Genomic DNA, 25,307 nt, shown 5'->3' with positions numbered 1-25,307 from the left:
CCTCACCTTTTATTAAGTGAATCCACTCTAACTGCCAAACAGAATCTCTGTTAAGATAATCATCAAGTTCACAAACACAGAGATGAAAGCAAAAATCTTTAGCCTGTGCAGCTTTTTCAACAGGGAAAAATGCATATAATTTCTTTTATGATATTTACTTTGACCCTCTTCACACGCTACCAGTTGGCAACCACTGGTTGAGAGTGTATATTAGCATGTGCTGATTTCTGCTTATAAGTATTTCATGATCTGAATTTGCAAACGCACCAGAACTCACGGGACATGCATGCTCTGGGCACTGTGACTTTTAGAACTGGCTGATGCTCTGACAACAAGGTGCCTCATTGTCCCCCTCTCCACTGTTAAGGTTCTTACTTATAGTCCAGAGCTGTAAGAATGCATTAAATGGAAAAGTTTTCCATTTGGGCAGCATTTGCAATTTTAAAAGAAGAGATACCTCTCTATGGAGTTAACATGATCTGTGAATGTGGGACGTTTTAGGAATCAGATATCCTAATGAACTTTGTCTTGCTCACTTGAAATGGAGAATTAACCAATTCTTTTAAATAATTCAGAAATCTAAAATCAAAGGGATGAGATACAAGTTTCTACTGTACTGCACAAAAAGTGGACAATGGAAATAAACATTCTATGTCTTCTATAAACCTACACTCCTACATCTTTTGTAATTCAAATACTTTCAACTGTATTGGAATCATAATGTTTTATGCCATCAAACAAGCATAATGGTATCTGGTATAAATACCTTACAACTAATCTCATTTTATACTCTCTACCTCCAGCAGAAAAATTATATGAAAATTTAGTCTATTGTTTAAAAACATCTATTAAGGAACCATACACTCATAATATTTGAGATTGTAGGAAAAAAAGAGTAAAGAATGTTCATAAGAATAATATGAACGTAATTTTGTTCAGAAAAATCTAAAACAAGAAAAAGATGTGTTCAAGATCGCCCCTTAGCATTTGGCTCATGTCCATGAGGCAATGAGGCGGATGAAAGAGACGGTGGGCAACACTTTCTTCAGTATCTACTACGGATTGTTACAAGTTCTGGGTACTTTATACATACACACATGCATATGTTCACACATATAATCTGCACTGTGGCAGTCCTGATAGTGTGAGGACATAATTAAGCCTGTGGATGCCTGAACAAAGCTGAGGCAAATACCTGGGAGGATGAGATAAGGAATAAAGGAAGAGATGACATCCTAGATGAGAGAAAAACACGAGGAAGGAAAAGGAACTAGCATTGTTTAAGCTCAAAACAAAACAGCAACAAAAACACATTTCCTGGGGAGGTGATGACATCCCACCTTATAAATGAGGAAGCACAAGCCCAAGAGTTTAAATTATTTGCTCAAATTTGCATAATCAATAAGTTACAGAAGCAGAGTTTGATTACCATTCTTCCTGTATCTTCCTATAATACAGTGTAATGGTTAAGCAATTAGACTCTGGAGTTAGAGTAAGTTTAAGTACCTTTCTGCCTTCTTGACTGTGGGCAAGCTATTTAAATTCTTTTATGGCTCAGTTTCCTTATATGCAAAATGACCACCCCAATAGTATCTGTCTTCTTAGGGTTGTATTAGGGTTAGCTATGATCAGGAACAAAGAACTCTTCGCCAGTGCCTTACTGTGGCAGCCGTAAAGGTGAGCACTCAGATCCTTGCTGCGGAGAGAGGAACTGCCTGACAATCCCAGCTGCCACCCCTCTGTTCAAAGGTCATGGTCCCTCCAGCTCCCAGCCAATGACAAAGGGGACAGAACAATGCAGACCCATTCCTGTGTGGCAAAGAACTCTTAAACAATAGGTGACTTGGGCTCAAAGACTCTCCCCTGGCCTGTACAAAACTTTCTTCCGAGCTCGCTTCCATCTGGGACTCTTCCTAGCCAATCGTTCTTCTTTCCTTTCTCCTCTCACAGCTATCAGATCAATATTGTGGTCTGAAGACTTTCCCAGCCTGCTCTTGCTCCCACACTTATTATATTCATCGGTTATACCCCAAAAAGGCCCTGCAAATCTAATTCTATCAGGGCACATTCTTCTTGGAGGACCCAAACTAACCTACCAAAACACAGTCAACAATGAATATAAGCTATTACCATGACTATTACTTCCAAAATCATCATTTTTTTCATTGTCTGGTTCTAAAGCCCAATAGAGCTTAACCCTACTTTCTGAAATTACTTTCCTTGCATCTATGAACATCAGTCTTTTTTAAAGTAGGAGGGTTCAAAGATCACACCATGTTCTGCAATATATTCAGACAAGTTTCGTCATACCTAGCAAAATAGTCCTCAAATTACAAATGAAAACATAAGCTTCCTATATAGCACATGAAAAGTATGGTATCTTCTATTTTCAAGTCTACCTGAAATGCCTTTTCTCTGTTTCATCTCTGAATAGTGAACTTCCCCAGTGCTTATTATTTGTCTGGTTTTTTACTTTCATCATCTTTCATGAGGCAAACAGTCTGTGAATAACTGGATCTTGTGACTAGGTATGTTTCTTTTGCGTTTGCTTTGAGGAAGTGACTTACATACTTATTTATTAAGTCCCAACAGCTTACTCAATTAATATCCCACTAATTAAACTTACACACTTAACTTGCATAGGTTGAGTGGCTCTTAACTACTAATACTGTACTTACTGACTGTGTCTTACAAGGGGCTTAATTGTTCCAAGGTAACTACGGAGCTAGGTAGTAGGTACCAGAAGATGCAGGAAGAATGAAACAGAAGCAGTCAGAACTTCAGTACTCTGTGGTACTCTTCCCAGGCTTCATCTTCAGTGAGTTAAATGCCCGTTGTCTGACCCTTTATGATCAGTGAAATCATCACAGACTAACCAGACCTTTTCATGTTGCTATTACTACAGCCTGTGGAACCTCCATGGGACTGTGCAGAGAATTAGGACGGGCTGCCAGATAAAATATGGGACTTGGTTTAGATAAACAATGAATACTCTTTTTGTGTAGTATATCCCATGTAATAATAAAAAATTATTCATTATTTATCTGAAATTCAAATTTAACTTTGTGTCTCATATTTTTATTTGTTCAATCTAGCAATTATTGGAGAGAAAAATTAAACTTCACAGTAAATGTACTTGAGACCTGGGGGCTTATGATCTAAGTGGCATCATGAGATAAGGGATAACCTGAAATCCACAGGTTCAGGGTTCCATTAAATGAAAAAGGAATCGTTTGCACAAGTGGGTGTATGAAGTCAAAAATACCATGCAAATAACTCAGCTTTTACCAATATGTGCATAAGGGAAAACTGGGGATACTAAAAGATGTTGCCATGGCAGATGAGAGAGTCTCTGCCTTTGACTACAAATTAGGTGTTTGTCTACAACTCCATGCTGGACTCTACACTTGCTTTGCTCCAATGAACATTAAGGATCTAATACATTTTAGGGGCTCAAGACATATCTACTGTATCTAGAAATGAATGGATTTTGTATATGTGTTACCCCTGCAGAGCATATTATGGCTTATCAAGGATTTACCAAGCCCTTTCATTGGCCTAAAGGTCCAATATCATTTGACTTCCTCCTAAGCCACCTCCAATTGCTCTCTCCATTCATGTCCCTCAAGCCACACTGACCCTCTTGCTATTCCTCCAACATGCCTCCAGTCTTTAAAATAACTGTTCTCTCTTTCTAGACTAAAGGTCCCTAATATCTCCACAGTTTTCTTCATGTTCTTCAGGTTTTAGCTCAAATGTCAATAGGTCAAAAAAGCCTTTGCTGACCACTCGATGTAAAATAGCACCTGTATCCTCCACTGCTTATCCCCTTATCTTGCTTTATTTTCTTCATAATATTTACTACCACTTAGCATATTACAACATATGTATTGTTTGTCTTTTCCCACCAGAAAGTAAGAGCCATAACAGTTTCTGTATGTTTTGCTCAGTGCAGTGCTGGTTCTTAGAAGGCACTAGATAAACATTTGCTGAATGAATGAATGATACGCCTTGTCCCCTTCCTAGACTATCAGGTCCTCAAGAACAGGATGTTTGATCCACCATTGTATTCCCTCAATGCATTGAGTACATAATACAAATGTACCAGCAGATTCTTAATAACTGTCTGTTGAATTATTCACAAGAAAATTGAGGTACAAATCTTTAAGTGACTTCGACAACTCATTTTCCCTTACCAGATGTTCAGTGTCGGGCTTGTAATGGCAACTCTCCTTTGCTAATTTGACCTGTTCAGAAGCTCTGATTTGGCTTCTCCTTGTTCATCTCTTGAGTTTACAAATGCTGCTTGCTGAGAAGCTCTCTGGTTGCAAAATACCTACAGAGATCTAAGGAAACACTGACTTTCCTTCATGGAGAGATTGTTGGAAGCCTATTCCTATTTTGTTGGGCCACACCACAACATCCTGCACACTTCTGTCTTTGGATATTCGCCATGTGACGCCTGCGGATAAGGCATATGAGACTCCCTTGTTTCCTTTGGATTGAAATCAATTGAGTATAGAAATAAACAGCTGAGATGGGGCAGAGTAATCGGCAGTAAATATTACCCCTCCCCCCACCTCAATTTGAGATATCCCAGTAGATTTCCTTAACGACAAGCTAATGCCAAGGGAACAGAGTTGCCTGGAGCTGAGTAAAACCTGAAGAAGAGAAAAAGAACAAGGAAGCTGTAGGGAGAAAAGGTGCCAAAAATCCTTGCGGCCACATGACTTTTTCTAGCAGACGCCTAATCAATCTGGATTAGTGACTTCAAATCCCCAAATACATTATTTATATTACATTCAGTTTATGAATATTATCCATAAATGGAGAATTCCTTCCAAAAATGTAATATATAGGCTTTAAATCAACAAATTCACACTCAAGTGTCAAATGAGACCCCGTTATTTGTGACAAGGAATGCTCATACACTATTGGTGACCCAGACTGGCCTGATATTCACTATGCTGAATGTTAACTGATGGAGAAGTATGTGGAAGTGACCATAAGAGGTGCATTGCAGGTCCTTTGAAGGCCCTTCTCTGTCAAAGGGTCCTATTAGAGTTGTCCTATCAGGCTTACGTCACAGGGAAAACAGAACAATAACAGATGGAGCTTCTGCCAAACACCAGGTGTACCATCTACCATACTGTGATTTGATGTCAGCTCCTCATTTTTACCTCTTTTTTGAGCCCAATTCACATACTACAAAGATGGCATTGCTTTGGGTTTCTAGAATCAAGTTCTATAGATATATTTATACAATCCCATATAAATCATAAACACTTAAAAAAATCCTTCACTACTTGGAATGTTACATCCAATGGGCACTCAAATGGCTGTCCCTACTGGGACCAGAGTCGCCGGCACAGATGAATTTGAGGACCAGAAAGAAGCCCCTTTATTTCTTCTTTATTCTATCACTATTTGTGTGTGAAGGGTTGGAGGTGGGGTTGCAGGGGAGGGAAAGACATCTGAAATAGATCACTCAGACAGACCATTTTAGAATTTGGAAATCGGGGGAATGGGGGTCTAAAACATGCCCTTTTGGGCTACTGGCCAACCACTTAAAGTCTATACAACTTCATTATCCTCTGAATGTGGACAATAAAATACCCATACTGTCTGAGGTAAAACCACTTCTTTAAAATGACTACCGATGTCCTCTGTTTTTCAGTTGAAAAAGGTCCATAACTACACTGCGCCCTGTGGTAAAGCTCAGTATACTCTGCCCTGCAGGATGCATGTGGGGAAGCCCCCAGCCTCACCTGGGACCTCATCTTTCAAAAGGCAAGATCCAAGAATTTCCTTTGTCTGGAGGCATTTCTGAAGAGCCTCTGCAAACAACAATGGGTCACATCTGCTAACAATATTTAAGAAAGCACAATTCACCTGGTCTCACACTGACATTTTTAAATCAAACCAAAGTCTAGTTCCCTAGTCTCTTAAAGAAGAGGCTAGCTATATCACACTGCTGAAAATTCATCAGTCGGAATTTAATTATACAGATCTGGAAAGCAGAAGGCATTTAGGTTTTAATGTCTCCCTGAGTTGGGACCTTTACATATTTTAGAATATTGATCATTACTGTTATTGCTGCTATTTTGGTGGTCACTCTACTGTGTCTGTCCCTGCAGGGTATTTTGAAAGAACACAGCAGAGAGTAACTGTTGCTAGGTAATTGTAAAAGAAAATCTTGCAAATTATGAAATATTGATAAATTGTATTTACAAGTCAATAGCGCTAGAATGCTCCTGCTTTCCCAACAAAAATGCAAACTATAAGGCTGCTTTGCCTCCAAAATTCCTAAAATGACCCAATTAAAATGACACATTAATCAAAGCAGTTCCTAAAATGGGCAGTCCATCCAGTAGTAAGAGGTAATTCTTCGAGTTTGGAATTATGAATTTTACTTTGCCTTTCCAGTATGTTTTAACATTATAATATTGTAATGTGCCTACTATATATTTGAGGAGGGAGTGAAAAAAAGTTAAAGCAGAGGGCTTGCAATTTTTAAGGACAGTATTATCAGATAAAAGAACGTTTATCCAAAAGAGAAATGGAAATTTATAGCTCTCTTATCTCACTCCCAAATCACAGAGTGAACCCTACATATAAATTTAAGTCAGTAACCTTGGAAGCTATTTCATAAATATTGATATATTCAAAAAGCTCACAGGAATGAGATATTAACTAATGAGAGACTGACAATTGTGGTTGAAAAAAGTACATTCCTTGTTCATCTAACCACATTTAGCAATGATATCTAGTTTAGTGGTACAGTATGGGAATGACATAAATGAAGATGGCGAACATGAGAGCTAGATTCAACCAATACTCCAGGGTGATTTTCAAATTGGCAGGTAGAGCTGGAAATTTTCAAAATCTGGGGCAAGCACAGTGATTAATGGCCTTCCACTGATTGCAAAAGCCCAGCTGAGGCTTTATGTCACCAACATATGTGCAACTACCAAATAAGGAAGAACAAACATGATTAAACCTAAAGAAAATAATCTAAATACCAACTCTGACTTCCTGTTATAAATTTCATTTTCAAAACCACTAAGATGAAGTTATTAGTAATAAGAGTCTGAGCAGGTGATGAGAGACAGTAAATAGAAAAAAAATAAAAGGTGAACACAGCTTTTCCTCTTCTGGCAAGGGAACCTCACATTTTCTTTCTTTCTTTTTTTAAGTAAGGGTGCTTTCACAGTGAGCCCAGTGGGGACTGTGCCTGCCGAGAGCCAGTGCTGAACTATGCTGTTCCCTCAGCCCCTGACTCAGCGTGGCCCTAGAAAAGCGTGACTTGAATCTAAGCAGGAGGGCTGGCACATGAGCTTTCCCCTCATTAATGACTGACCTGATGTGCCACAGAAAGCAAGCTCTGGAGGACTGTTCACCAACCCTGTAAATATCGAGCAGGCATTTCAAATATTCTGTCCCATAAATACTTGTAACAGAGTTAAAGTACCTCCTGGAAATGCACAAAGGTAGTCTGAGTAGATGTTTTAAGTCAAAGTCCAACAAAGAAGGTTAAAACCTTCAGGAGCTCCTGAGAAGCCAGAAAGGGGGTTTCAGTAATTTGCAAAAGGTTTCAACAAATAATACCAGCAGAGAGAACTTTATCAGGATCCCATTCACTATGGTGATCAAGCATAAGCTAACATGATGGTATTCCACATCTTTGATCATACCTACTCATTGGGGTGGGGTGGAGGTACAACTTGATCTACAATGGACATCAGTATAGCCCCTAGCTTTGGCCTCCTAGCATTATCAGTCATATGTGTATATGTATGTCCATGTGTCTGCATACAACTTTCTTTTTATTGTTTTTTTTTTGTTTTTCAGCTTCTCCAGGAATTTGTTTTTTCTTAAAAGCCTCTTAATAAATCAACAGTCAGTGGATACTCAAACAATATTTCAGAAAATGACAACATATATGTGACTTACTAATTTTATTCATTAATCATATAAATACTGGGTACCTACTTAAGTTCAAGGCATAGAGCTATACACTGTGTAAGACTGTTTTAAAAGGAATTTGCCATGAATCGTACCTTAATCAGCTTAACATATTTAATAAGCCATATTCTATTTGGTTTGTGCCAAGGAAAAACTCAGCGAAAACAACATATGTCGAGGTGGAGTCCCTTCCTTTCAGAATCACCTCCTTCTTGAACACTCATTCTGAAGGTTCTAGTGACTCTGAGTCACTTTTCTAGAAAGTCCTCAACTGCTGGGAGGAGGACAGAATGTGAGGAACAGAACTAAACAGTAAAAGAGATGTGGCACTGTGAGGATTATGGGCAGATTTAAGGAGACTTCTGATATTTCAGAACAGAGTAGGTATCTACAAAAGATGTCTCTAAAAGTCTTGGTTTATGTCTGATACCACACTCCTTCCACACCAACGCTCCCAGCTTCTGATCTGTCAAACAGGTATACTCATTACAGATAGGGACTTTAACTGGAGAGTAGTCATGGCTACCTTTTTTGAGTCCTTACTATGAACTAGGCATTATGCTGTTTCATATGCATATTCTCAATTTAATATTCATGAGTATATTCTCTTTGTGTACCTATTTTACTGATAAGAAAACTGAGATGGAGGCAATAGCTTATTCAAAGTTGCCCAGCCATTATTTCATCTGAACTCAGAAGAGTTCTTGTTCAACTCTAGAGAAAGAGTTTGTACTCATTATATTATACCAATTTTGAGTTTTAGCAATTCTGGTATTTTATCTCTGGGCTTCAGATAATTCTTTCAAAATTCCCATCTAATACACTAATTGGACAAAGATTTGTTTCCTTTTACAGTTGAGTCTTAAGAGAGTATGAGAAAAGAAAGCAAAAATTCCACAGAAAAAAACAGGCTAGTTGGACAGGGAAGAAACAGCTGCATCCACTTTAGGTAGAGTTACATGGCCTCATTTATGGTTTTGGATGAAACAGCATGTTACCATTTGTCTATTCATTCTCCATGGTTTACTAGGAAAATACCATTCGTTTCCCATTACCTTTCTCCTCAAGAGCTTGGATAAAAAGAATATTATTTCCCCTTGCATATACATATAAAGAGGGAGTAACGTGGTCCCACTGTATTTGAAGACCAGAGTCTGTCACTTCTTCATCCACCAAGATTCCAAAAGTTCTTAGACTTTTGTTGATACATTTATGAGAGACCTCCCTTTGAAAACAAAAATGAAACAAACAAAAACCTTTCAGGAATTCATCTTCCATAATTTGGGTAGTGAAAGAGTGCTCTTGATCAAAGGAACACCAGAAAGTCGTCTGATACATGTAAAGACCCAGTCCTGAGATCTTCACTTCTTTTCCTTTAGGAATATGTCTTTGGGGAGGAGATAAAATCCTTTTTCAACCAATGACTTCATAGGAGATTGACAAAAGACTGTAGCCCGAGTAGGCCAACCTTCCTCTAGTCTGAGCTTCAGTGCGAGTTATCTACAACAAAGCAGCTTCCACATCTTTTTCTTCGAAATAAATAGAGATTTGAAGCAGAAGTTTGTCTACTAGATATTAATACTTTCTTTCTCTGAACTCACATGATTCCCCCAAAATGACATCGTGAATCCTTGAAGTCGTACCAAGTAATTTGGGGTTAAAAGTGAATTTGGCTAGTATCTCTGAGCCTTTGGCCGAAAAATCCAGGCTTAATCTTGGTTGCTTTTTGGAATGGAAATGCACAATTTCAGTATTACAGACAGCTCCAGAAAGGCATGCCAGGCCTCTCATGCTTTCAGTTTGTATTTGCATGTGAACAGCTTGTCGGCCATTTTATGAAGACAGATGAATCTCGGGCCTGCGAGAGGAGCAGCCAGACCTGAATACGTGAACCACATACCCTTACAGCCCACAAAACTTAAAAAATCAAAATAAAATGAATATCTCTAGGCGCAACTTCAGGCAGATTATGTGTAAGTATAATATACGAAAAAATGGGACATTTAAGGCATCACCTATAAGTCAAGTGGGAAATCAAGAATGAAATGAATCTATAAATATCACTTTAAAATGGCAACAAAAAATAAGATGTAGCTGCTTATGACACTAAAACAAGCCTTCAAGAGGTCTCTCTCTCTCTCTCTTTTTTTTTTAATGCTTGCTTTGAAAAGGCAACTTTGATAAGGAAAATACCACCCAAATGCCAGAATGCAAAGGAATAGCAGGATAGTCCATATTTAATGCTGGAGCCCAGCAATGTTACAAAGAATTTCCCAGGCAGGGGAAATGAAACAAATCCTGGGAAATTAGCATTAGGTTATCTAATGTGGTAATCTCAATCCTCCACCCCACAACACTAACAAAATTCAGTTTACCTATCTATTCCAAAAGATCAGACAGAGATCAAAATGGAAAAATGTACAGAATGAAAGGAAGTGAGACCCAAGCAATGAGGTCATTCTAAGTAGGTAAAAAACAATAGGATTATACTGACAAGAAAAATAACGAGTAATATTGAACAATAGCCAACAATTTTTTAAGTATAAACTTTATGAGTATGCACATATTACCCTATTGACTTCTTCAACAGGTAGGCAATATTATTGCCATACTATTTTAAGGATGAGAAATAAAACTATACTGAGCGAGACTAAATAACCTATTCAATATTACAAAGGTAAGAAACAATAGAGGCAGAATTTGAACACAGGTCTGACACCACACTCTGAGCTTTTTAACCACGATACCATACTCCCCTGAGAGGCCCCTCAAGGTCAAGCATTCCCGTTAGAGCCTTTAGTTCTATCACTAAGGAAGTGTACTTTGGAATTTTATGCTATGATATCTGTAAAAGTACATAATACAATGTTTAGCATATAATAGGTACTATTAGCTCACGTCTCAGTTTTTATTGAAATGATGGCCTTAATCATAAATTCCAACCTATGACAATCTTTTGTACTTGGATTGCATACCACAGATTTAATATTTTACTGGACACTATTATATTCACATATAAAGTGTGCATTCTATGTTAATCAAGTTTCTACACAGAAAGTTTATATAATTACGCAACTGAGGAACTTAATACTGCACGTACTCTGTTTCATTTCAGACAATTTGAAGTGGAACATCTTTCAAAGGCAGAGGTTCTCTCTTAAAGCAATTAGCAAAGGGCTAAGCTCTGAATAGGCCTCAGAAATATTTGTTAGTGACCTTAAATCACTAGTGAAGATCGTGGGGCATTTCCATCTTTAAAATAACTAAAATGAAATGAAAAGGCTAGAGCTTCTAGTTTAGTGCTGTAAATAAAAGTCTAATTGGGTAAATCAAACCCACCTCTCAGAGTAATCAACTTTCTTGGGAATTAAGGTTCTCCTGGCACCATGGTAGTGTTTGGGAGGTGGTGGGGAAGAGAGTTTGGGGCTTCTGAAGAGATCCACGGATCCAGACAACTCCTTGGGTCCTCAAAGATGTTCCTACTGTGGGCTGCCCAGAGGGCAGACCCCCAAATCCTTGTACTTGGCTGGCTGGCTGCTGGCTACTTGGACTCTCAGGGCAGCAGCTGGAGTCCCCAACTAAACTTACCATTTTCTGGCTGGTCCTTAATGTCAGCGTCACTTGGCTGGCTGGGACTTTCAGATTGACTTGAATCTGAAAAACATAAAAATACAGCCAAAAATTACAGGGTCTGTGAGGGAAAGTGGATCAGAGGCACCAAACTTTCTCAAGAGGTTCAGCGTATAAACTAGGAATGAGAACGTTACAGAAGTGACATGATGAATGAAAAAAAAAAAGAAAAGGAAGGGGGGAAGGGAGCAGCAGCAGCCTTTGGAGAGGATGCTCTGTTTTGTTTTCACCTCCAGTGGTGTTTGGCTTGTGCCAGATCAGAATGTGAAACTCTTCAGAAACCATTCCCTCACAGAGAGACCATTTCCAAACTGCTCGACTCCATTATTTATACACTAAAGTCTGATAAAGACTTCATCCTTCATTACACACATCTGAAGCTTGATTCAGAACATAATAAAGTGTCAAAACATATTTTGAAGCTGGTATATAAAAGCAACCCAAACAACAGTAACAAGTTCTGTTGATATTTAGCTCTGTATTTCAGCAACAGACTATGCAGACTAACACCATTAAAGTCTAGCGTCCTAATATTCTAGTGTGTTCGCTTGAAATGACAGGATAACTCAAAGATGTCTTTCTGAAAGGTATGCATTTCCCCTACCTTCTAAGTATTATTTTTCTCTTGTGCTGATGAATTTGGGAGATCCTAACAGGACTTTTTAGAAAAAACAGGTTCTTGAACACCTTTATTGACTTCTGTTTATTTTTTAAATTTTTAAAAAATATTTTCCAACTAAAAAAAAAATTAATTCGATTAATTTAACTTCAATACTAGCATTTAATTTTAAAAGGAGATAAAATTAAATTAAATCAAAAGAATTTCACAGAATTAAAAATACACATACTATGATACAGTTTTTGGAGGAGACAAAAATTCAGGCAAAATATTTCCAGGGGAAACTTTAATGTGAAGCATTTTTTGAGACTTGAAACAGTATATAACATTAGCTAAAAGCAAACAAATACATTATTTCTGGAAAAACCTCTCAATCTATGGAAAGCTTGGATCCTAACTTCACCTTCACTTCACAGGGTTAGAATTGGTTCGCTGAAATTTGACCACATTTCAGCAAGAAGTTCACGCAAGATCAAAAGGTCATGACACTTAACTGTGGTTAAATTAATAATATTACTTCTATTTCAACAGTGTGATAGCATTACCATTGTCTTTCTTGGAAATATTGCAAAAAGAAGTAGCACTCCTAGTGCCCTAGGTCGATAAATGTTATTTTATTATTTTAGAAAGACTCCCTGCTTTTAAGCAAATGAAGATTTTAATTATAGGGAAGTACTATAAAGAAAATGTCTAATTTTAAGTTTTCAGGTTATCTTAACCTGGTGACTGTAGCACAAAAATTCTATGTTGATGGAGAAGTTCAAATAGCAAAAGATGTGAAAACATGTATTTTTATGTAAGTCTGGCAAAAAGATAGCTTTTGTCATCTTATAACAATCGCCATAGTGGAAACACAAAGGGAGCATTACAGGTCAAAAAACTTTAAAGAAATCCTTCAGAATGAACCACAAATTAAAATAAGGCTCTGAAAATTGGAAATGCAAATTTAGATCGAACCATATTTGACATTTTAACTCCATAAATTAGTATTATTTTAATACCAAAAGACTTAAAAATATGGAATGACTATCTCCTCTTTTTTCTAAAGAAAAGACCCTATAATTTTGCCCTTAAAAATTATAAATCAAATACTCTGAGAAGGAATTCAACATGTTTTATGAGAAAGGCTTATCTTTATTATTTTTTGTCCTGGAAAATTTTAAGCCTTTATATCCATAATTAAAATTAAATGAATTATCTAATTTTGTTTTAGAGAAAGTTAATATTCTACCTGATCATGTCCCAAAACAGAAACATAAAATTTTTCCAAATAGAATATTTTCTTCGGAGTAATGCTGGCAAACCTAACTCTTTCTATGACAGCTTAGCTGATGTTCTCCTAGGAGAAACAGCTTTATGATGAGTCACCACTTCTAAACAAATGGAAAACCATTTTTCATCTCAATCAATTGAAATAAACAACAGCAATTACTTTTCTGGTATTTATTAATATTAAGGCAAAAAGGATAAGGAGAGATTTAAAAAAATTTTTAATAATCTAAAAGTGGACTTGCTCTTTTTAGTTTTGTTTTACATTTGGTTCACCACTGTCTTTATAGAACTATCACATGATGACAGAAAACATGATCAGAAACAAGAGAAGGCAATAGGTATGTGCAAAGGAAGTTTAAAATTCCAAACCACAAAAAAGAAGCAAATAAACAGCCAACGTTCGAGCAGCAGGAAAATACTCAGAGCTGGTTTGAAAGGGGCCGCAGAGCTCTTGTGAAAGGTCCGATACAAACACTGGAAGAGGCATCTAGCCAAAGTGAAAACGGAATTTAATTTATCCACTTTTATTCAAAAGCTGGAGACACTGTTATCCATCCGAGGACTACATACTAAAATACACCATCCTGGTAAGGGATAGGCAAAAGCCACAGATCTGTAAGGAAATTCAAATGATCTAAAAACTTCAATAATTACTTTCTATCATGCCATTTAATGCTGTTCCTTTATTTGAACCAGCAAGGAACAAAACTACCCAGTCCCAGGGGCTATTCTATGCTGAGGATGCATGGACGCTTTCTCTGGGGTTGGAAAAAGTTACTGATGTTGTTAGGTATGGAGCCAACCAGAAGACCAGAATTATACATTAATTTCTACCCATTCGTAACTGAGACAAATGGAAGATTTTTCTGAAGCATGTGTGCTGAAACACTTCCATGAAGGTTAACAATTAATTTATTTTTCTCTATTTTTCTACTTCGTAGAGACCTGTCAGAAGCCCATGTAACTTTCTCACTTTTTTGGACAATTATCACATGGTCAGTTGATTACCACCACCTGAAAAAACTACAGACCCCCAGAAAATGAACTTAACTGCATAGAATTGGATGTCATATCTTTTATATCTGGCAGTGACTTTCTCTGGTTCCCTGGTTGAAAGTCACATTTGTGTATTACAATGAAGCGAATGTTATTTAAAGTGTGTTTAAATGATGGAGTTGGAAATGCTATTGAGAGAAAGTACATTAGGATTATCCATTATTTTCCCACCTAGGGATTTGCTTTTTGTTTAAGGAAACTTAGACTTCAACCTTACCTTGAAAAGCAATGTTTCTTTTGGTTTTTAAAAAATTTATGAGCAGAAATTTAAACCTAAAATAGACAGGGTTTGCATAGGGGGCTGAGTTGAGACCTCTTAATTGAACTGGTAACCATCTATCTATGCATTTTTATGGCGCCTACAGCTAAATTGCTGGAGTACTCAAAGATATTTCACTATCAATATAATCACAGGGAAAGGAACAAAATAAATTCTAATGCGTACATATTAGTCTCTGCTCCCGTAAGTTTGTACAATGCAACAACAAAAGCCTTGTGCTGGATTTGCTATTTATCCTTGTATTCAGTTTTCCCCAAACACGATTCTGCTGCCCTTCTACATGGGAACCCTCCTTTTGGGAGAACCCTCCTTTTGGGAGGGTGAAAAATGACAAAATCATGTCAACATGGTAAAACTGATCAGGCAAAAATATAGACATCCATGTATTTTATGTTCTTTAGGCATGAAGCAAAGAAGGAATGTTGCAAACTTTTCCCTGTGCCCAACCTAGAATTAAACTGTCTCCTCTCCAGTACTTCTTTCATTGTACATACACCTCTTATGGTGTGATTTCTATTATGCTGTACTCAGGTGATTTTAAATGATCCCCTGAGAATTTGAGCTCAATAAGAAAAAAGTTCCTTTCTTCCTTTTGTCTTATCCCTAGTCCCTTCCAAGGGTGTCTGGCCCAGTCAACCATTCAGTAACTGCTGACTAAGAGATGGATTTTCACTTGTTCAGCTTTCTCACCAAACCACTGCCAGCGACCGAAGAATATACTAAGTTCACACCTAAAAGGGAATTGCGACCTAGAAAATGAAAAAGGGGGAAGGGGCTGAGAAGGCCTTTATTTCTGCCTGAAGTTCCTCTTCGTGGGACTGGCAAGGGAGAGAGAGGCATATCCCTCTGGTTCATGGATGGGAAATGTTGCATAGTGTTTAGAAGTCACAGACAATCACCTCTTATGATCCCCTGGCCGACACGCCGCAAGACGCTCCTCAGAATAATGAGAGTTGAGGACAGTGTCTGACACATAGGAGGCCCCCAGAAATGTGTACAGGCTAAAATGATGGGACGACAGAGGAACACTTCATGCATTCAAAAAATACAAAGATAAGAGAAATCTGTTATGTCTGATATCCAAAGAGTGCCTCAAAATCCTAACAAGTGCTGTGTGACTAGCTGATAAAGGATGAACAGACGCGCAGGGGATACAGGACCCTTCCCACCGGACGCAAACCAGTGTGATTCCTGTTCACTCAACACGGTATCAACAAAAGTCTATGGACCATAAAAGTACAAATTTTGGATCCACTAGAAAAATCATTTAGCTTAAGTTTCAACCTCCCTACATGCATAATGTTTTGGCTAAAGACTTTGTTGTAATTTTGTGTCCAGTTTTTAATCTCCCAAATTAAAAGGCGATATGAAGGAACCAGAAGGCATCCAGAAACAAAAATGAGTTAGTCGAGTGAAAGAAATGAGGTGGAAATTCTGCCTAAAAAAGTTGAAATTGTTTATAGTGTGAAAAAGAAAAGGCAAAGACAAGAATGAATACTTTCCTGCAAATAAGTGAGGAGTTTGGAGCATTCCTGTGGTAAAAGAAAATAAGGAATAGGGGTGATTATACTCTGAATATAATAAAGTTACAGTCCAGAATTGTTAACCCTTAAGGATGTTCAAATTTTAGGTAAGTTTCTGTTTGTCATGGTTTAGGAAGATGAATTCTTTGCAAAAGACTGAAGCCCAAGAAGACCAAGATTTGTTTCTCTACATCCATGATGTTGTGATAGAAAAAGAATTCCCCTTCTGATTGGTAGTGGGTGGTTTAGAATCACCCTATTTTCATCATCCAGTATCACAGCATGTTTATTATAGTAAGGAAATCTAGAAAATCAAATGGCCATGATAGCTACATTTTGCTTATTTGTCTCATAGCTACAGTTATAAAAGAAATATTAACATTTAGGAATATTGTCTATTGTTTCTAGTATGACCATGGCCTTAAAGACTGAGGTGTGACGAAATTTTTGCAGAACCTTTATTTGAGAATGTATAATGTCAGTGCACAGATGTGCATATATGTATATATAATTTGTAGCTTACATGAAAATACTGATGAAAACAATACCATCAGCTAAATATAACATTATTCATCATGGGCAGAAAACAAACATAAAATTTGTAATACCATCATTAAATCTGGACTACTAAAATTGGTCCATTACTATTAGCATTTCCACAGAATGGATAAAATCCTTTAAGTTCAGTGAATAATCAAGCCAGTCTTAAGTATACAATATGGATCACTTAATAAAAAATTAACATACAATAACCTAGTTTTTAAAACAGATGAGTTTATGCAGTAAGTCACACCATAAAAGTTTTCCATTTAAAAATGGCTTTTTAAATGGGAAGTTTCATCTTTATTGCATTTAAAATACAATAAATATTTGCTCTGAATAACTTTCCCAGTAAGCTAGAATTGAGTGTAGGGACATGTGTGTGTGTGTGCGATAACCGCCGTGATCAAGGAAGCCAAGCAAGTCCTTCTTAGGAAGGGAGATGGGCAGACACGGCAGAGGAATAGCCCTCGTTCCAAAAGGACCAGGCTAGTTTGCACACGTTGGTCCTTGTCAGAGCGCGAAGGCTGTGTTCATGCAGAAGTGACTTGGAAGAGCTCCACCAGACCACCCTGGGGGCTGCCAGCTGCTCGGGAGAGCCACCTCTCAGCCACTCCCGTGTGTCGCATTTTCAGGGCACACTTAAGAGTATTACATAACCTAGGCTTCTACCATTTTTCTTTCTTGAAACTTTTTTAAAAAACACTTTTCTGAAAAAGAATTTGTGAAATATTAAATTTACAGGAATTGGAGTTTTTGGCATTAGTGCTGGTATCAAGGCCCATCTGTTTAGGAGGGACTATGTATGATGACGAGACTGTTTAGGTTGAAGAGTGATTCAGCTGTCTTATCACCTACTCATAAATGTGTTATTTTTCTATGTGCACCAGGAGGTTGCAGAATGATCCAGTTTTAACACGTTGAGAAAAAACAAAATGGCGTAACTATTGTGCTGACAGTAAGGGGGAATCATTTCTAAGCCTTAAAAATTACAAATTCAGTCGCTCTGAAAGTAATGATAAAATGACTCAATCTTTAAATCTTTGGTCTTTGCATGAGGCTGATTTCAGGTAGTGGCTAGCTTTTTCTGTGAAATTATAAATGAAGTCGATGGCAAGAATATGGTCACTATGAAAGACATGCAAGTGTGGTAACTTTGAGTAAGTTTACAATTTCTCCACATCTCCTCTGGCAAGGGTCTGTGACTAAAATAAACTAAAATGTTTAAAATAAACTAAAATCATCTTGAATTTTGTTTTTCCTATAATAGAAGATGTGCTGATATGTGATGGTAACCTGGTGACATCAATTCTGAACCCAAGTTATTGAGTCAACCAGGTCACCTACCCACTCATATATAAACAAGGCCCTGCTTAAAACGCCATAATAACATCATTGCATATCAGAATTGTGCTTAGTTTCCCCCTTTGACTCACTTTTTTCACAAACAAAATTAATTATAACAGTAAGTTCTTGTAGTTCTTAAACAAAGTAATATATAAAGATCACTCATACAGTAATCTATACAACTTAAAGTAAAAATTTTCCCTGTAGGCCTTCATGTTATAAAAATACATGTGTCAAATAAAAACAATTCATAATTGAGTTATAGACTATATGCATTGTTTTAATGTATCTGGATATCTGTAAAGAAATTCATTAAAATAATAAAATGCCCTCTGTTAAGGGCAACCATGCTATTTAAGTTCAAGTAGTACTCTAAGTGTTAGTATTCATAATTCACTATTGAAAGGAGTATAAAGTAGTTAAAAAAAACAGATGTCCTAAAAAAAATCTCAGCTATATAATTTAACCACTCTGGACCTCAGTTTCTTCATCTGTAAAATGGGGACATTAATGGCTACTTTGCCTAACTTAACAGGATTGTTGTGGGGATCAAATAAAATAATGCAAGAAAACCAGGTTTTGAAAGTATAAGGTGCCAAAAAAAGAAATGTATGTTTACCACCACAATATAAATCTTCCTATCCAAATAAGTTTTTGCTTCTTTTTAAAAATCAATCCCTACCCACACATAACATGATTCTGGTATAAAACATCAGCATCACAGACCTGGTTTTAAAGAAAAGGTTCTTAATTCCCTTATACTGGGAAAGAGATTATCTCTGATAATGGAAATGTAAATCTCAGCTTGCCGTTGTTTATTCCAGACAGACATTTGTGTGTTAAGTCTGTTTATCAGGCAACACTTTGTCTAAGCCAGGAAGTAGTCAGTCTTTGTAACAAGATGTATGCAAATGAATTTCCCATGAGTCTCTGCAGCAAATTGTAGCAAAAAAAAAAAAAAAAAAATTTCTCGTTAACTTTACCAGTAAGAAGCCACCTCAGAAGTAGACTAGAGACAGAGAACTATGAGCTAGACAATGCTGATGAGTTTAAATGAGTCCCAAACATGTGCTCACAGTCTGTTGCTCTTTATTCTAAGCAGACTTGGTGCATTACATCTGTTTATCAGACAACACTCCTGTCTGGGTATTCAGGCTTTGTAACCTGTGTGAAAATGAACAGTGACCATAATCCCATGAAATAACCTTTCTGAGGCAAAACTCCAAACCTGCTGTCACTTTAAGCTTAATCTCCACCAACAGAAGTTCCCACAAAAATCTTTGAAACTTTAAAAAAATACATCTAGCTCCAACTTTTTGCCTACCTCCCATCTTAAAAACTTTTCTACGTTCATTCCCCAATAGCATGATAGACTCAGGACAGAATGGTGAATTTTATCTGGCAAATTGGACTTGTAAATAAAAAATTTGCTAACATGCCTTATCTAATGATCAAAACAGAGTTTTTAAAAGAAAATATTTTTCTATCATAAACACGAAAGTATTTATTCTTTAATTCCATTATTATTTACCTTGGGATCCTCTTCTCACTTTATCCTAATATAACCAACTCTTTATTTTAAAAAATCCATACGTAAGGAGTTGAATAGTGTATTCTTTTCCTTTCGTTTTTCTTGTTGCTTTTCTACAGGGTTTGAGAATCTTACCAAAGGAATCGAATTGGTTTAGCTTTCTTCCTAGACAAAATAAACACTTTAGGACTCTACTTGTTTGTATTCTCCTCAGTGGCGCTGTATGCATCAGCAGCTAAAAACAAAGAAACTTTTTAGCTGCTCAGACAAAATGCAGAAGCTTCCCAAACAAGGAGGCAAGGGAGGGGGCACGGAGTGAGGGGAGGGTGGGGGAGGAGAAGTGTGCAGAAAGTCTGACAGTCCATTCAATATAGGGATGATGGCTATAATGCATCCAGGGTCCCCTTGCTAATTAAATATGCATTGGCACAGTTTTGATCGATGCAAGCCATGGATCAGATGACACACCTGCAAAATCTTGAGCCCAGAGCTCCCAGGAAAAGGGAAAATACAGTCTTGTCTCCTTATCTTTGTTTTCAAAGGCTCTCAATTTCTGTGCTTAGATATCTAATTTAATTCTCTCACCCCTCAGCAAACTGGATTAGGGAAGTCAATACTGCCTTTGTGCATCGACAGGAAAACACAGCTTTCCTTTTATTCGATTTAGCTATGACCTTTAGACAAAGATAATGACAACTGTCTAAAAGTAAGGTTAAGGCCTCAAGAAGAGGACCCCGAGAGCTAAGGCTCCCCATGGAATTTTGGGTGACAAGGTGGTGGGGTTTACTGTGACATTTTCCTGCTTGGAAAGGAAAAAAAGGGGGAAAGGGACTTAAGAATTGGTCATGGAGGGAGGGAAGAAGGGATGGGAACGGCGAGAAATCACATCTGAAGAGATTTAAATTCACTAACTAAAGGACCCAACTCAAAAATCAAAGGAATGAGAATGGCATAGTAACAATTTGCTTAAAAAATGCAGACGCCTTAATGAGAAGGTTGAAGATCCTGTGGTTGGGTAAATCAGGAAGTTTGGGGTTTTTCTGTGTCCTTTTTTTTTTGTTTCTCTCCTGAAGCATTTGAGAACACAGGCCCATCAGTGTGTTCATGAGTTCCACCACTGGTGAGAGATACATAACTGGAGATTTTGGACCAACCTGGGATTCTGCAGCATTAGCTATGCGCATACCGCTACTCCTGACCCAACAGAGAAATGACACTGGAACATTTTCCAGTAATAGCACTGCCTCTTTTTAATTTCCTTGTTTTTGGGCATACTCATTTCATTCACTAATTCACTGCACTCATTAATGCATCTCCTATGTGCCTTTCACCCTATATACCTGGAGATACAAAATTGAAAAAGGGAGGGTCTCTGATCTCAAGAAGCTCTCAGGCAAGCAGCATAATTACAGTAAAATCAAGACTCTGTGGCACCTGTCTTGATTAAGTCCTGTCTCCTGGCGAAATTCGTGTACAGCAACATGTTACCATGCACATTTGTAATCTCCTTTATTCTCTTACTATTAGCATAATCAGTAACACTAACTGTAGCCTTATAACAGAATTTACAGTAGCCTGGATACTAACTGCTGGTGGTAATGGTTGGGATTAGGCTTTTCTAGCTAGATATAGGACATTTAAGCAGAGTTCTTTCAAGAGAAATATGGAGCTTTTATCACATAATTAGCATTGTTGGGAATGGTGTAAAATAGCAAAATAGTTTTGAAAAATCAGATATTCCCCTCATAAACAATTTTGTAGATAGCACCAAATGTTAGTCCTAATCCAGCCTAGTGTCCTCCCTTTAACAGATGTGACAGTTCTAACAGAAACAGCCATGGTACGAGTAAAAGAGGTCAGGGATTTGGTATTGGAAAACCTGTGTTTGAATCCCTTCTTTGCAATTGGGCAAATTCCTTTGCTTCTGGGAACTTCAATTTACTCATTTGCCAAATGCCTGACTTTCAAGATTATGAAAACTGAATGGCATCATTTAAAATGCCCTGTAAATTACAGGAGCTATAATTCTCTAACTCTATGCTGCATGGAAGCGGGTTTTCTGAAGTACATAAACTGGTCAAAGAATCCCACTGACTACCTTTATTTCCTGCCTCATTATTTTTATTGCCAGATAGCACAGTATCTGGAACATGTAAGTACTAATAGATGTTTGTTGAAATGGAATTGAAATCAGAAGGTGAAAAAACGGCTTTCAGGAACATGAAATACAACAGGTCCTATCTTGGGAGATGTCAACAGATGTTTTGGGGTGGATTTTCTGGCTGTGGGGAGGTGGTATATTCCACATGGAAAGGAAAGGCCCTGTGAAAGTCCACAGCCTGCTTTCTGGTCCTCAATTCAGGGGCAGAATCAGGAGGGCTGGGTGTTCAGTAATGGTGCATTCCAGCCCTAGAGTTCTAATTTGACACAGACCAATACAATCCATCCAGTTGTTGGTCTTCTGGCTGCAGTCAAGGCTGGGCCTCCCATTTCATCAAAAGGGACTGGAGGCTATTTTATCTGTCACTGATCCTAAGTGCAACTAGAAATAACATGAGTATGATAATCATTTTAAGTCAAAGATGGTCTCTTCTTCCTTTATAAATGACTGCAAATAGTTCACTAAGAGTTGCAAATGTTTATCTTCTAGCGAGTGACTTGGCCAACCCTGACCACAGAGGCCCATAAGCAATATTTTCTGTTTATATCTTGATCCATCATGTCATCCAGAACACCAGAAAACTTTATGTTTTGGGAACTACTGAGTGAGGTATCCTTAGAGAATTTTGTTTAGGTCCTAGGTCCTACCATTTAGGACAATATCTTCTCTTGCTCTCTTTCTCATGAGCTTCCAGTTTCCACATGGACAATAACTTTTCCCCAATAACTTGATTTCTGAACCTACAACAAAGATGCATGAATATAGGGAGTTACCACTTGCTCAACTAAAAAAAGGTCTTCAGACTCCTTATATTATCATAATAAAGCTCAAGTGATATCTGATTCATACGAAATTCACCCAAGCCTTTTGCAAGTAGAACTAATCTTGTATGTTTTGCTTCTATGTCTTTATGATAGATAAAATGATTTAAATGTACTGAATCATTTCACTTCTAGGCGTTTCCATTTGGATTCTATCATGGCTTTCTCCTTGACATATGCAGTGCTAAGTTATTTAAAATTAATTGCAGTACAATATTTTAAAATTTCTTCACATAGTGCTAATCTCAAGTGCTTTGGATGTTTGAGCCACACTTGGAAGCCATCATCAAGTTCTTTATACCATGGAGCAGTTGAACATGCTAAAAAGATTACTCAGTGAACTTTAATCTATAAGCAAAACTATACTGAATTATAAAATTTCATGTGAACTGATACAAATGAGAAAACTGCAAACATCCTACATAACAAGAAAAAAAACAAACCTATATATATAATTAAAACACATGAATTCACTTAGGTAGCTTTGAAATTGGGAAAAGCTTTCAGAAATCCACCATAGATCATGGCGTTCTACACACTTAAACCCAATTAGGTACCAGCTGAGTTTATATGCTCTCCCCTTCATCTAAAGTTCATTTTATCTTTTTTTTTTCCATTTTAGAACACGATCTACATTCTTTTCTGTGGTTATGTTGTGAGGCAGGATAAGCATTTTTCATTTCAGTAACTCAGTATGGATGAGTAATTTGCTTGGTAATAATCCTAAAATTAAATTGTCTTCCATACAATGCCTAGTAATAGTTTGTGTAGGATTAGCCCAATGAACTATATTCAGAATGTGCTTTAAGTAAAGTTTATTTGTCACTTGGATTTATTCCTATTAAAAAAAAATCCTGTTTTCTGAAAAGTCTCTAATACAGGTGCTATTTCAACAGCTTCTCAACAAAGTCTAAGTAGGTGATTAGAACTACTCTGACTCACGTTTCAAAAACTATTTTATCACTAAAGAATTATTCTCAGGAGGAAGAAACTTATTTCCTCCATCAAACATTTATTGATCACCTACTGTGTGCAGAGCATTATGAGCTTTTATGTAGTCCTGAAGTAGTCCATAATGTTGACTAAGCATTCTGCTCATTCAAATCTGCACCATTTATAAGAGTGCACATTGTTTGTTTCTTAAGAATAGCTAATTTCCACTAGTAGTGGTAACCTCGTTTCTCTAAGTTAGAACCCTTTCCAAAGTCTACAGGGATTTCTATAAATACAAAACGGATCATCTGCTTGTTTTATATTCAACAAAAATGACAAATCTCTGGGATCCATGGTTTTTCCAGGTTTTTGGTCATTGGAGGAAGCCAATGTACAAACAAAAGCTTAAAGGGAAGAGGGGACCAGTGTGTAAAACAAAAGCCAGCAGTTCTGCCTGCCAATCATGCCCCTCATTTCCACACGACTTCACCCAAACACCCTACCCCCACTGGGCTTCACAGAACAGTGTTTAAACCCCTGCAGCCCTCACACAGCCAAGGCCCCACCCATGGTAGTGAGTGATTTCAGTATCACCTATATCATTTCAGATGTACCATCTTAAAATAAGCAAACAATAAACAGTAACTAAGTCATTTTGGTTGAAATCTCCGAATGCCCATCCTAAATGCTGATCTGTTTTATTTTTTTATTTTTTGGTATTGGAAAAGATAAAAACAAATTACAAGTGGGAAAAATAACAACAAAAACAAAAGACAGTGGAAAAAAAATAAAGAATGCAGTAACAAAAGAAGCAGTATCATCTGAACAGGGACTGGAAATAGCAGTTCTTTAAATGAGATGAGAATTTTATTCACAGTAGACGTGGGGAAAGTTGTGAGTAAAAATCAGAGTTTATTCAGGGGTTGCAGGTGATACAATACCCTGCATAGCTTCTCTGACTTGCCATGTTAGTACTGGGGATGCATGGAACAATAGCAGCAGAACTTAACGTGGGAATGATGTAAAAGAAAGGATGAAGGGCTTTCTTTCATTTCCTTTGATTCTGGCTATCGCCTCCCAAAACAGTACATAATTTCCTAAGACTTCTCTGTGTAATAACTTTGGGAGAATTCTTTCTTGTTAACATTTACCCAAATGATTTCAAGAAAAATCAGAGTTGGCTTTCATGCTCCATTTGTATTTTTATACTTTTACAACTCATCTAATGATTTCATGATTTCCTTTTCTCCTCTAAATGGAGATCCTGGAAAAAGGGAAAATTTTCTTCAGTCTTGAGTCAACAAAGCCATAAGTCTTTACCATACAAAACAGCCTCATGGCTACACAGTGCAGTCACATATTCTCCCAACTGGCCTTAAAATCAGAGAGCACTTTGTTTTTAACGCTGCCATTTTGGTGTTGTACGAACATGCTTAGAGACTTAAAGACTTCAGGGGAAGACTTTCAACAAGCATATTTGCATGGAATTTCACAAAAACATTAGTCTAAAAGGAAATTTAAAATTAACAGAAAGAGTAACATCTCACCAGTAGTAGATACGGAAATGAATTATTCAAAACTATACAGACACTGATGTCATAATGAATAGCGGCAGGCTCTTAGGAACCT

General features: G+C 37.3%; 1 protein-coding gene across 13 annotated transcripts in view; it reads right to left on the bottom strand.

Moving 5' to 3' along the window:
* NFIA (nuclear factor I A) overlaps positions 1–25,307 on the bottom strand; it is a 542,941-nt gene that overhangs the window by 158,743 nt on the left and 358,891 nt on the right. For 11 of the 13 annotated variants that reach the window (XM_073234026.1, XM_073234025.1, XM_073234033.1 and 8 more), the window contains one exon: positions 11,554–11,619. The exons of the other annotated variants lie outside the window; for them this stretch is intronic. In XM_073234026.1, the coding sequence (XP_073090127.1) occupies positions 11,554–11,619 (66 nt within the window). The remainder of the gene's footprint in view (positions 1–11,553; positions 11,620–25,307) is intronic. 13 annotated transcript variants of the gene reach the window in all.

This window comes from Manis javanica, chromosome 4 (assembly GCF_040802235.1).
Source record: "Manis javanica isolate MJ-LG chromosome 4, MJ_LKY, whole genome shotgun sequence".
Classification (NCBI taxonomy): Eukaryota; Metazoa; Chordata; class Mammalia; order Pholidota; family Manidae; genus Manis; species Manis javanica.
This window is presented reverse-complemented; position numbering and strand designations above follow the sequence as displayed.